The sequence below is a fragment of the Callorhinchus milii genome, unplaced genomic scaffold (assembly GCF_018977255.1).
Source record: "Callorhinchus milii isolate IMCB2004 unplaced genomic scaffold, IMCB_Cmil_1.0 Scaffold27, whole genome shotgun sequence".
NCBI lineage: Eukaryota > Metazoa > Chordata > Chondrichthyes > Chimaeriformes > Callorhinchidae > Callorhinchus > Callorhinchus milii.
Window position 1 is genome coordinate 685,383 of NW_024704768.1, and position 14,184 is coordinate 699,566.

At 48.6% G+C, this 14,184-nt stretch overlaps 1 protein-coding gene across 4 annotated transcripts in view; it reads right to left on the reverse strand.

Moving 5' to 3' along the window:
• Positions 1–14,184, reverse strand: part of LOC103189560 (spermatogenesis-associated serine-rich protein 2) — a 41,104-nt gene that overhangs the window by 4,148 nt on the left and 22,772 nt on the right. For 3 of the 4 annotated variants that reach the window (XM_007909993.2, XM_042344217.1, XM_007909994.2), the window contains 9 exons: positions 13,470–13,549; positions 12,987–13,095; positions 12,517–12,566; positions 11,876–12,164; positions 10,816–11,025; positions 10,029–10,164; positions 3,692–3,750; positions 3,038–3,147; positions 400–502 (listed from right to left, as the gene is read on the reverse strand). In XM_007909993.2, the coding sequence (XP_007908184.2) occupies positions 400–502; positions 3,038–3,147; positions 3,692–3,750; positions 10,029–10,164; positions 10,816–11,025; positions 11,876–12,164; positions 12,517–12,566; positions 12,987–13,095; positions 13,470–13,549 (1,146 nt within the window). The remainder of the gene's footprint in view (positions 1–399; positions 503–3,037; positions 3,148–3,691; positions 3,751–10,028; positions 10,165–10,815; positions 11,026–11,875; positions 12,165–12,516; positions 12,567–12,986; positions 13,096–13,469; positions 13,550–14,184) is intronic. The other variant, XM_042344218.1, reaches the window with a different exon arrangement.

The following is a 14,184-nucleotide window of genomic DNA, read 5'->3' on the forward strand; positions in this document are numbered from 1 at the left end:
TCATGGCTGTCTGTGGGGGAGGAACATCAATCACTGTGTGCAGACTGGCTGCCCATGACACCCAGTGAAATCCTAAAGGCTTTGGGATCCCCCTGCCATGAAGGGCGCTGCGTAAATGTAAATTATTGTTGTGTCACAATCACAACGGTTCTGACACTCTCCATGTTCTCGGAACGAAGACTATTTCAGCTAGTGCGGAACTCTGGGGAAAACTGTCTTAAATTCAGTCCCAATTTTCTGTGAACATGAAATTGGCTCCGACATCAAGACTTCAGACATTTCCCGAAACTCCCTCCCCACCCACGTTAAATTTAAAGACCACGAAAGGTCTTAAGGCTGAGAGTGTGGGGAACCGAGTGCCCGGCTGGGGTGAGAGGAACACAGCACAGCAGCCCTTACCCTGTCCGAATGCCTGGATACTCGCTTTGAGTTCTTCCACATCACATGTGAACTGTGCACTACGTCCTAGGTCCTCATCGTATTTGCGTTCACTAACAAAATGCTAGATCAGGGGAGAAACACAGAGACTCAGGGTTAGGGCTTATGACACACTGACAGTATATACACCCTTTGGAACATCATCCCACAGTCTCTTCGCCTTGCCCCCTACCTCGCCTCCCTCAAGACCTTCACTTCGACTGTGCCTTCGATCACCCTCCTACCCCAACCCTCCCTGCCCTTCACCCCCCTGATCCCAACCCCCAGTTCAGGTCCAAATCCCTGACTGTCCAGCGACTTGGGACGTCCTCCCGACTTGAAAACCGCAGTGTAAATGTCATGTGTTGTTATTGTACTTCAGATTTGGAGCTGCAGTTGGCAGGAGAGGGAACATTCTCAAGGTTTTAGCATTAAGGGTTCCAGTAAGATGGACTGTTGGTGACGGAATCTTTCAGCCTCAATGATGGTTTTGAGGCAAGTATTAAATGTTGCCAGTTTATGTTCGCTAAACCAGGCTTTGAGAAGTCTTTAAGGAGGCGTTTTAACCCAGGTATGGAAGTGGTAGCTTCTGTCGTAGAATCTTACAGCAAAGAAGGAGGCCATTTGGCCCATCGTGCCTGTGCCGGCTCTTTGAAAGAGCTATCAACTAGTCCCACTCCCCCGCTCTTATCCCAAAGCCTTGCACATTTTTCCTTTGAAGTATTTATCTAATTCCCCTTTGAAAGCTATTATCGAATCTGCTTCCATCATCCTTTCAGGCAGTGAATTCCAGACCATAACAACTCTGGATTAAAAAAAATTCTCCTCATCTCCCCTTTTGTTCTTTTGCCAATTATTTTAAATCTGTTTCCTTTGGTTACAACAACAACAAAATTACATGTGTAAAGCGCCTTTCAAGTCAGGAGGACATCCCAAGGCGCTGAACAGATAAGAGTTATGGACCCGAGCTGGGCGTCAGGGAGGGTGGAGGGCGGGGTGGGGGGGGAAAGCAGGGTGATCGAAAGCACAGTCGAAGAGGAGGGTCTTGAGATGGGGCTTGAAAGAGGCAAGGGAAGGGGTGAGGCAGAGGGACTGCGGGATGAAGTTCCAGAGGTTAGGGACAAAGTGATAGAAGGCACAGCTGGTGGGGCGGGCGAGGCCGGAGATGTGAAGCAGGCCAGAGCCTGTTGAGCGGAGGGAGCGAGCAGGATGGTAGGGGGTTAGGAGGTTGCAGAAGTAGGGGGGAGCGAGGCCATAGAGGGCTTTGAAGGTGAGGACCAGGATCTTGAACTGTATCCTCTGTGATGGGAAGCCAGTGGAGTCGGGCGAGGATGACGGTGATAGGATCACGGAGCCTGGTCCGGGAGAGGACACGAGCTGCAGAGTTCTGGATAATCTGCAGCCTATTAAGGGAGGAGTTGGGGAGACTGACAAGCAGGGAGTTTGCACAGTCAAGCCTGGATGTTATGAATGTGTGTATGAGGGTTTCGGCGGCCTGGGGTGTGAAACACCAAGGTTCGGGACTGGCTCAGTGAGGGGGAGTGAGCCCCATGGATGGTGATGCTGTCAGTGCATGAGGTGAGGAGGCGCTGACGGGAGCCAATCAGAAACTTCGGTTTTGTTGACGTTGAACTGAAGAAAGTTGGCTCTCATCCAGGACTTGACGTCTGACAGACATTGTGTCAGGACAGCAGTGGGTCCTGGAGTCGAGGGGGGAGGCCGAGAGGGAGAGTTGGATCTCATTCCTTACATGTGGAAGTTGACCCCATGTCTGTGGATGATGTCACCAAGAGGGAGCATATAGATGTTGAAGAGGAGACAAGGACAGAGCCCTGAGGAACGCCGCACGGGACGGTGCGGGGGCTGGAGGAGAAGCCGTTTGTGGAGATGAAGTGCAGGAGGAATGAGAGGTACAATTTGAACCGGTCAAGGACAGAACCATGAAGACTGACGTGAGAGGAGAGGCGGTGGTGAGAATAGAATGGTCAATGGTGTCGAAGGCAGCAGTGAGGTCAAGGAGGACGAGGAGGTAGAGGGAGTCCTGGTTGCAGATATACAGAATGTCATTTGTCACTTTGACCAGGGCTGTTTCTGTGCTGTGGGCGGCACGGAAACCCGATTGGAAGGGTTTGTGAAGGGAGTGGCGGGAGAGGAAGGAGCGAAGCTTGGAAGCAACATCTCGTTCCAGGACCTTGGTGAGGAAAGGGAGGTTGGAGATGGGGCGATAGTCTGAGAGCAGGGATTGGTCCAGGGAGAGTTTTTTTTAAGGATAAGAGTGATAATAATTCCTCCAAAACCAAAAACAATAATAAAATTGGTCATTTTTAATCTACGACTGTTTGTGGGACATTGCTGTGCGCAATTGGCTGCCGCGTTCGCCCACAAATATACAGTCAATTCACTTTACAGTGTGTTCTGTGAAGCGCTTTGGGACGTCCTCCCGACGTGAAAAGCGCTATATCAAATGCAAGGATTATTATTATTATTATTACCAACCCACCAGCTAGTGGAACAGTTTCTCTCCTATATACCCTATCAAAACCCCTCATAACACTTTCATTAAATCTCCCCTCAACCTTCTCTCCTCTAAGGAGAATAATCCCAGCCTCTCTAGTCTTACCTTAATGTCCGCTCTGAGCTCCGCCAGCTGCTCCTCAGACATCCGCACAGCACTGTCCGTCATTCTCTTCAACCCCTCGGCTTTCTTCTGACGGCTGTCCAAGATTTCCACTAACATTCGTGCGGATAAGGGAACAGAAACCGGGTGGGACAGGGGGGAGAGAAAGAGAGGGTTTATCCCAGTTTAGTGGTCAACTCTACACCACCTGACAATCATTTACATAAAGACCATTTGTTGAATGTTTAGAAACATTGGGTATTAATGAACCTCTTGTAGCGAACAACAACAATTTGCATTTATATAGCAGCACTTCAAGCAGGCTTAGTGTCCCAGAGCGCTTGACAGTGCACGAACCGAGCCGGTGGGAGGTGACTGTAGGCATGGTCGAAGAGGAGTCGTGAGATGGGTCTTGAAGGAGGCAAGGGAGGGAGAGAGGTGGAGGGACTGCGGGATGGAATTCCAGAGGGTGGGGTTCACAGAGCCTGGTGCAGGAGAGGACGCGGGCTGCAGAGTTCTAGATGATTTCCAGCAACACGTTTGGCGCCAACATTTACTTAATTTCTAATTGACGTGCCATTTCTAATTGAGTTTTCACCGGTCTCAACCATCTAATAGGCTTGAATGTCTCCCCAATCCATCAGATATTGTACTTACGTGCTGCTGCCTTGACCTTATCCATCTCTCCCAGCAACGCCACCTCCCGGTCCATGAGGCTGCAATGAGAGAGAGAGCGAGAGAGTGAGAGAGTTCAGTGACTGGTTCTATGGCATTAATCTAAAAACCTCTTTACATTATACTAGACGCTAAGCCACAAAGAATTCCATGCCATTGTTATCCCAAACTCTGCTCGCCTACATTTCACAGCAGACGTCACCACGATTCCCACACGAACCAGATCACTCTGAAAGAGGATTTTGTTTCCTTGTTTCAGTTTCATGAACGTTTTAAAAGACTCGGTCTTCGTTCTGCCCCATCCCTCCCCACCCATTCTCCGCTCTTTCCTGGCTCTGCTATACTGTCAGCTTGTTCTTCCCTCCCTCAGAACTGAACCTGTTTCCAATCCTTCAGTCAGACTAGTTGTAGAAATTGAGCCAATACGTGTAATTTTGTGGAGTATTGCCATGGCCTACATAGTCACTACACTTACATTTACACAGTAAATCCCATGAAGCGGTTTGAGACATCCACCTAACATGAAAGGCGCTGTATGAAAGTTAAGGATTATTATTCCCAGGAGTAAGCTGAAGGTAGCATTTTCTGGCAAACAACAACAACAAAATGATATTTATAGAGTGCCTTTCACGTTGGGAGGACGTCCCAAGGCGCTGTATAGTCAGGGGTCAGGACCGAAGCATGGGGGAAGGGTGGTGTAGGGGTGAGGGAAGGCAGAGAGGTGACCAAAGGCACGATCGAAGAGGAGGGTCTTGAGACCGGCCTTTAAGGAGGCGAGGGTGGAAGCGAGGCGAAGGGACTGTGGGATGGAGTTCCAGAGTGTGGGGGCAGAGAGGCTGAAAGCCCGGTCACCGATGGTAGGGCGGGTCGATGCGGGAGACATGGAGCAGGATGGAGCCCACTGAACAGAGGGAGTGGGCAGGTTGGTAGGGAGTCAGCAGGTCAGAGAGATAGGAGGGGGCGAGGTCATGGATGGCCTTGAAAGTGAGGATGAGGATCTTGAATTCGATCCTCTGAGGGTGATTTTTCGGCAGCCTAAAGGGTGAGGCAGTGGCGGAGTCTGGCAGTGTTGTGGAGGTAGTAGTAGGCAGTGCCAGTCATGGCGCGGATGTGGGAGAGAAAGGACAGTTCAGGGTCAAACAAGACACCCAGGTTCCTGACTGGCTCAGTGAGGTTGAGTGTGCAGCCGTGGAGGCTGATGCTGCCAGAGCCTGAGGTGCGGAGGCGCTGGCGCGAGCTAATCAGGAGGGCCTCGGTCTTGCTGATGTTGATTGGAGAAAGTGTCCCTCGTCCAGGACTTAATGTGGAACAGGCAGTCGGTTAGGACACCAGTTGTCCTGGAGTTGAGGGTGGAGGCAGAGAGATAGAGTTGGGTATCATCCGCATACATGTGGAAATTTACCCCAGGTCTGCGGATGATCTCACCAAGGGGGAACGTGTAGAGGGTGAAGAAGAGGGGAACTGAGGACAGAGCCCTGAGGAACACCGCACGAGACGGTGTGGGGGCTGGAGGAGAAGCCGTTTGCTGAGACAAAGTGGAGGCGGTGTGAAAGGTAGGACTTGAACCAGTCAAGAACAGAACCTTGAAGGTTGAGGTGGGAGGAGAGGGGTTGAAGGAGGATTGAGTGGTCCACAGTGTCAAAGGCAGCGGAAAGGTCGAGGAGGAGGAGGCAGCATGGAAACCCGACTGGAGGGGCTCATGGAGGGAGTGGGAGGAGAGGGAAGAACGAAGCTGGGAGACAATGGCTCCCTCAAGGACCTTAGACAGAAAACGGAGATGGGAGATGGGCCGGTAGCTGGATAGTGTGATGGGTCAAGGGAACGTTTCTTCAAGGTGGGGGTGATAGTGGTTGTTTTGAGGGTAGGAATAGTGCCAGATGTCAGGGAGAGGTTGATGATGTTGGCGAGTAGTGGGGCAAGGAGGTGGAGGTGGACGATTTGGCCAGGGCGAGAGTGAGCGGTAAGTCTTGATGAGGTCCAGCCAGATGTGCTGGTGGACCTTAGGCCAGATTTGAGCCAAGTGAGTTCGGCAGCCAACACGTGGCCCTTGAGCGAGCGGAAGTGGCTGGTGAACCAGGGTGAGGATCGGGAATAAGAGGCAATTTGAGAGGTGAGGGGAGCAAGGGCATCGAGTGTGGTGGAGAGCGTGCTGTGGAATAGAGAAAACGTAGAGGATGGGTTGGTGCGGGAGGTGAGCCAGAGGGGGAGGAGTTCAGAGGACTCCAGGGCAGCGGAGAGGGATTGCGGGGAGATCTTCTTCCACGAGCGGTAGAAGATGGTGGTAGGTTTGGAGGCCGTGGGGAGAGGGATATGGGAGTTGAGGGAGATGAAATGGTGGTCAGAGATGGCCTTGTCGGTGATGGTGACATCCGAGACGCTGAGGCCCCGGGTGATCACCAGATCGACCGGGTGACCGTGGGTGTGGGTAGCAGAGTGGATGTGGAGGGAGAGGTTGAAAGAGGAGAGGAGAGAGAAATCTGAGGATGTGGAGCAAGAGGAGGTGAAGTGGAGGTTGAAGTTGCCTAGGATGATAAGGCAGTCGGAGCAGAGGCAGAGGGAAGCTAAAAGGATGGAGATGTCAGAGATGAAGGTGGAAGAGGATTTTGGGGGGCGGTAAATTAGGAGGATTTTTAAACAAAACAAAATAATGAAAACAGAAGTCACTGGGAACACACAGGTGGTCAGGTTAACGTTTCAGGTCAATGAACTTTAAACAGAACCTAGGGTCCTGACAAAAAGTCATTGACCTGAAAGGTTAACTAATTTTCCTCTCTCCATAGATGCTGCCTGACCTGCTGAGTGTTCCCAGCGACTTCTGTTTTATTTCAGATTTCCAGCATCTGCGCTATTTTGCCTTTTGAAATAATTAATTGTTGGTATTTGAGTGAGTTAATGTAACATGCAATTCTTTCGAATGACCAAGTGGCAGCGTTGCATACTGTAAGACAATCACATACAGTCACTGTTACTTACATTGGTAAACAGAAACCTGTCTAAAATCTCATTAAAAGCAAAAAAGATCTAACTTAAAAGTTCTCGTTTTACATGTTGCGTAACTGGCATATCTGTTTTTCTTGTTGTAGAGACTCTCCTACAGTGTGGGTTCACCCAGTAATACAGTCACTACACTTTGTGTATGCTGGGAAGCGCTTTTGAAACGTCGCGACGATGTGATCAGTGGGGCTGCGTCAAATGCGATGATTATTATTATTATGGGTGTTGGAATCCAGCATTAATGAAAGGTTCCTCCAGCCTGGCTATAATCAGAGCAAGCAGAGCTATGGAAGCCAGTTTCCTGGTTAGCGAGGAATCCCAGCTGGTAATTTCCTTATCTGAGATGGAAAGCACATACCCTCTCTCCCTGGAGGGATGCTTCCTGCTTACCTAATTCCAGAGAATATTATGTACAGGTTGGCAAAAGCCAAGGCTTGAGGGGAGCCCAGAGTGTGCGTTGGGGTAACTGCTGGAGGCTAACCTGCATAAAACCATTGAGAGCACTGCCTGGCAAGCTTTCCCACTGCTTGTCCAGCTAGGACCACTCACGATACCCGTTAGGGCTTTGGCTTGCAGGGTTACCAGGAGCTGAGTGGGATGACTCCCTGCTCCCCCCCTGCCCGACAGAGCTGCTGGATCACGGATGTGCAGACAAAGTGAGCAGTGAGGGATTCACAAAGAGTGAGGCTAAAGGCAAAACAGCCACAAGGAAGCTAGTGCATCAGCTGCTTAAACATCATTGCTAGTGAGCCTTGAAGCAACTCCCTTCTGTCACGCTCCAGTGGTAGGCTTTGGCCCTTATTGGCCATGGACCCGGCCTCACTCGGTACATGCTCACCTGGGCAGACAATAGGTGCTTTTAAGATACTTGTCAACAACAGTATTATTACTAGTGGGTATTAATACTAGTAATGGCAAGTAAGTGCTGTGAATTGCTTTTCCCTTTAATCTCGCTACTTTTGATGGTGTTTGTGGCTGAAACAAACTCTCTGGGGTCTGTGTGTGTGTGTGTGTGTGTGCGCTGAGCTAACAATGGAGAGAGTATCGCAGTACAGAGAACTTTGGGGAGTGGTTGGGTAGTAATCAGATTGCAGAAGTAATGTGACAGTTTTGACGTCATTGCCACAGGTTGTGGCTGTTTTGCCTTTAGCCTTATTCTGTGAATACCTCACTGCTCACCTTGTCAGATCTGGAGCAGATTATATGAACCAGGAGAGTCTGGTATTAGACATTTTTATTGTGCCTGTAATGTCAAAACATCTCAACAAGAGAACTTCATAGCAACTACTGCTACACGTGATGTTGGTTTGGAGGCTGACGATGCAGCCACTTTGCACACAGAGAAAGCCTATTAAACAGCGATTAAATTAAATGACTGATTAATCGGGTGGATTTCTGACCAGGATGGGGGGGAAGAGGAGAGCTGGTTCCAAGCTTGCCTTCTCTTATCACAAAATATACAGTATATTCCGTGAAGCGCTTTGAGACATCTCGAAGACGTGCAATTATTAATATCATTATAATCCCTTCAAATATGATAATAATAATTTTGTTACTCAATCTATGACTGTTTGTGGGACACTGCTGTGTGCAATTCACTTTACAGTATATTCTGTGAAGTGCTTGGACATGATATTAATATATTATTAATCGGGGCTTTAGTGAAAATGACAAGGAATGGGAATGAGCAAAGAGAAACAAAAAGCTCAATGCTCTGGCCCTTTCCCCATCCCCTCCACTGCCCTAGTCCCAGTCTGTCTGATCCTCCTTTTAAACAGTCCCACAGATTCCGCCTTTGCAGGTTTCTGGGGCAGGGCGTTCCGATTTTTACGCCAAAATGTCGGCGCATCCGCGCAGGAAGTGACGTCAGCAGTGGATTCTGACGTCAGGAAGTGACTTCGCCGGCAACCCGATGACCCAGAGGTGGGCCATTTTTTTTGCACTCCTTTCGTGTGAGATATTGAGGACCCAGGTCGCTTTGCAGGTTTGAACTGCGAGGCAGGATCACCCCCCCCTCGGGGGGAACCAAATGTGTACCCAGCTCTGTGGCTACAACTGGCTTTCCCAATGTTTACAGTTCCAAAAGGCCAGCGAGCTGCTCCAGCACGGTCCCTGCCCTGCCCTGCCCTGCCCTGCTCACTCGCTCTTTCAGAAAGTTTCGTTTTCCTGCACATCACATGACATTACAGGGAATGTGCTCTCTGGACCCTGAGGTAACCTCAACAGGAACCAGGAAGCAAGCATCTTTTATGTGCATTTCAGGGAGATCAAGGGCACAGATCGAGTCAGATGAGTGTCAAGGTGACTTTTACTGACAACATCTGATACTGTTTGTTTTTGAGGGAAACAGAACACTTGACTCATTGCTGTGGGTGGGATGCGCAATGTGCTTGCAGTGTATCTACACTTCAAAGTAACTCGCCGTACAGTTTTCAGATATAATAATAATCCTTGCATTTGATATAGCGCTTTTTATGTCTTCTCGACGTCTCAAAGCGCTTCACAGAATAGACTGTAAAGTGAATTGACTGTATATTTGTGGGCGAAATGCGGCAGCCAATTGCACACAGGGGCGTCGCACAAACAGACGTGTTGAAATGACGAATTTGTTATTATTTTGTTTTGGAGAGATTATTATCAGGCGTGTGGAGTAAGGAAACTTGCCCAAAGTTTTACCCTCCCGGGAATCAAACCCAGGTCTCTCGCTTGCAAAGCGAGTGCTCTAACCACTGAGCTACAGAACTCCACAAGATAAGGCGCTGCTGCAAAGGCAAGCGTGATTAAATATCACAAAGAACCCGTTCAATAATCTTAAACGCCTAGAATCAGGTCCCCTCCATAGGTAAATGTATGTAACGGCTCGGAAGACAGAACAGACAGATGGTGGAAGCAGAAAGAGTCGATTCTTTCAAATGCAAATGAGAGATTTCTTGTAGGAAATAATATTTGGGAGATACAGTAGTTCAGGACACAACGCAAGCGTGCTTGTGACTGCCAGGATGGTGGGAAGTGAACTGGATGGACCTTGGTCTTTTTTCATCTAGCATTTCCTACGCTCCCTCTTAATCGTTTCAACTGCAGAGAAAAGCTCCGACCTGGCTGTCCAGCTTTCCCCAAAGGGCTGTTTGGGGAGTGACAGTGAATCCGGATCCTCTGGGTTGGTTTCAAACTCAGTGTGTAACCAACCGAGCTTCGGAGTCCTGAAGGTTTGTCAACACACGCACACACAGACATACAAACACACAGACATACAACCACACACACAAACTCTCACATACATCAAACACATGCGAGCGCACATGGAAGTTTGACGAACAAGACCTACCAGTTCTGTAGATCAGCAAACACCGCCTTCATCTTCTTGATGGAAATGTCCATTTCTTCCTTAATGACGGCCCCGTACCTGGCCAGCGACACCGTGCAGCGCTGCAGGTCCTTGGCTGATTTCTCTATGTTAGCACCTACAGCAATCACAACAAGAAACCTGCGTTTATACACGGTTCTTCAGCCGCGGCAGTGTCTCGGAGCGCTGTGCAGTGGCGGGTTGGATACCGAGTGAGATAGAACAGGGAGCGGAAGGTGGGTACAGGCATGATGAAGAAATAGATCTTAATGTGGGAGTTAAAATAGATAAATGGGGGTAGGAGGGAATGAGGTAGGGAGTTCCAGAGGTTACGGGCGCTGTGGCTGACGGTACGGACCCAGTTGGTGGGGTGGTTTATTATTGTATAATAATAACAAATAATAATCCTTATATTTGATAGATCAGGTCATTGAGATGTTGCAAAGCGTTTCACAGAAAATACTGTAAAGTGAATTGACTGTATATCTTGTGGATAAAACACGGTAGCCAAATGCGCAGAACGGTGTCGCGCAAACAGATATGGACTGAGTGACCAAATCTTTTTTGGGGAGGGATTATCCCCAGAAAGCGATGCGCCAATCTACTTACAACCAGGTTCCTATTTACTGCTAGGTAAAGACAGGTGTGTGGAGTAAGGAAACGTGCCCAACGTTTCGCCCTGCCCAGGAATCGATCCCCAGGTCCTCTAACTTGCGAGGTGAGTGCTCTAACTATTGAGCTACAGGACTCCACAATATATGCCCCTCACCTAGTTTTTTATTTTTGGATGAGACAGCCATGCCTTCCTCTGGCATGATTAAGGAAAGAGAGGCAGCGGACTGGGATCCCGAGTTGGTCCGTGGTCGGGATTTGTTTGCGTTTCTCTGTTGATACGTTTTGGGAGGATGCTGTCGATGGGAAGGATGGCTGGATTGTAATTTCTTCTGCGTCCGAGAGGGCTCGACGTCTAACACAGAGACTGAAAGAGCACAAGTTTAATGAAGCAGCAACAACAATTTATATAGTGCCCGTCACGCAGGGTAGTATCCCAGGGACAGAGACACCCCAAACCTGTACAGTGACAAGATCACGCTCAGGCTGCTGCTCACAGTGTGATAACATAGGCTGAGAATTAGCTGAAGAAACAAAACATTTGAAACACTGAATTAACCCTGGCTTTGTCGGAAGCTGCTTTACACTGCGGGAAAGAGCCAAGATATGGCACAGAGAGCTAAAATGGCTCTGCTCACCTGAACAGCAACAGTACGTAATAATAATAATCATCATCCTTGCATTTGATATGGCACCTTATCACGTTGTTGAGATGTCTCAAAGCACTTGACAGAATATAAAGTGTAGTGACTGTGTATTTTGTGGGCGAAATGCAGAAGTCAATTGCACACAGCAGTGTCCCACAAACAGTCACGTTTTGAGTGACCAAATTATTTATTTTTTTTGAAGGGATTATTACCCCTGGAAAGCAATCCACCAATCGACTAACAACCAGATTCCTATTTGCTGCTAGGTAAACAGAGTTGCATGGAATAAAGAAACTCGCTTAAGGTTTCGCCCTGCCTGGGACTCGAACCTGGGGCTTCTCACTTGCGAGGCGAATGCGCTAACCATGTAGTAACATCCAAACATTATAATACGCAGGATAATACATGAGTTGCCGAGCAGCCCTCCCTACACTCCACAGGAGCCCGGCCTCACATCTTTGTCAGCCAGAGACTTATTTGACAGTTAAATAGCCGCAATGTGCGAAAGTGAGAGAAAAAAAGGAACACGTGAGATTGGTTAACACTCAGTTGAATGTGGGAGAGCTGAACCTCGGCTGCACTGACCCACAGCGACTTCGGCTTCTAAGGTCATTGACTCGCAATCCTCCAATTCCTGGGCGTCCATGGAGAGGGTGTCCAGGTGCTCGCTGAGAGAATCCACAGACTCGTCCCCGTTCACAGAGCCGTTGACGTGGTAGCCGTTGATCTCGTCCTTCTCGGACGAAGCCGCGGACAAGTCGCCGTTGTTAGACGCCCCTTTGCCAGGCGCCTCAGTCTGTTCAGGGTCAGGCTCCGGCTCTGTTTTAACCTGTGGCTTTGGCTTCTTCTTCTTTTTGTTCTAGGTTAAAAACAAAATAATAATCAGTGAAATACTTTCAGGAAATGTTTTCATCTGCACAAAGGGGAATGGGAATCTGGAACTCTCTCCCTCCCCAAAAGGCTGTGGATTATGGCTGGATCCATTCACATTGTCCAAACTGAGGTGGAGAGATGTTTGTTAGGTCTGGGTATCAAGGGATATGGGGCAAAGGTGGGTAATTGCAGTTGAGGCACAGATCACTTTACAGTATGTTCTGTGAAGCACTTTGAGACATCTTGAAGACGTGATAAAACGCTATATGAAATATAATATTCTTATTATTATATTAATTTAACCTTTGTTACGAACATTTCATTACAAAGTCTCCTACCTTCTTTTTCCCCGTTACACTCCACTCCTTTAGCACCTCCGTGGCATAACCTGTACAATGATAAAAGCAGTCGGTACATTTTATTTCCCTCTGTTTCTCCAGCTAGGACCACCCTTCCCATTAGGGCTTTGGCTTGTAGGGTTAACAGGAGCTGAGTGGGAATGACCCCCTTGCCCCACTGACTGGTCTGCCTCTCCAAGTCCTGCTGACTAGCCAGGCTGGGCTGTGCTATCATCATCAGTGCCCTGGAATACTGCGAACCCGCCTGGCTCAGGAACCAGACTAGAGACGGCAAGTGAGGGCTGGCTCGATTCCGACAGCTCAGCTCCAAGGAGACCCCGCTTAAGGAGCAAAGGGACCCAGGCAAAATGGCCAGTCAATGTGATAGCCAACTTACATCCCAAAAGCTTAGCACCCGGTGACAGGTGGGAGGGGGAACGCCACAGGGGAAAACACGAGGGAAACCTTACCTTCCATAAAGGCCTGAACAGCTTTGTCCACACAGTTATCGTAGTGCTGCAGCACCAAAATGATTTCATTTTTACTTCTGTTCGGAACGATTGCCCGGACTGCAGTAATCTGAGGGGACACAGCAGGAACCAGGTAAAAGGTGTGTGTGAGAGAGAATATGATGCACAGACAGAGGAGACATGGGAAAGAAAGGGAGAGAGCGAGAAAGAGAGGGAAAGAGAGAGAGAGAGAGGGAAGGAGGGAGGGAGGGAGAGAGAGAGGCAGGGAGGGAGAGAGAGAGAGGGAGGGAGACAGAGAGAAAACCTTGCCTAAAGTTTTGCCTTGCCTAGGAACCGAACCCAGTTCCTCTTACTTGCGAGGTGCTCCAACCAATACAATACAAAACACCACAGTACAGTGAGAATAGCAAAGTACACCTCTAAATCACACAAACTAAACAGCTACGACTTCCTAGTGGGGACAAGCAAACGTTTCACTCCTACCTTTTCCTTTATGTTTTCGTTGGATCCTCCGTGAGCCATGACAGCTTTGGATCTCGTGTCAAACACCACTCCGGTGGGATCTGTACCAGAAATAAGATAGACAGGACTTGTGACACCTGTTGTTCTCTAACACAGTTGAGTGCGCTCATTCTCTCTGGAATGTGGATACACCTCTGCGACTGTGGCATTAACAAGCAACAGTGGAGTCCTGTAGCTCAGTGGTTAGAGCGCTCGCCTTGCAAGCGAGAGACCTGGGTTCAATTCCAGGCAGGGCCAAACCTTGTGCAAGTTTCCTTACTCCACACAGAGCCTAATAATAATCCCTCCAAAACAAAAACAATAATAAATTGATCATTTCAATCCACGACTGTTTGTGGGACATTGCTGTGGGCAATTGGCTGCCGCGTTTCGCCCACAAATATACAGTCAATTCACTTTACAGTCTATTCTGTGAAGCGCTTTGAGAAGTTGAGATGACGTAAAAGCGCTATATCAAATGCAAGGATTATTATTATTATTAGCGCTTGTTTGGTATGCTTTGTGAGTGTTAAGAACACAAGAGCACATTACACAAAAAAAATAATTCAGTCACTCAATGCATGACTGTTTGTGGGACACTGCTGTGTGCAATTGGTTGCTGCGTTTCGCCCACAAAATATACACAGTTGATTCACTTTGACCATATATTCCGTGAAGTGCTTTGAATGTCTCAAAG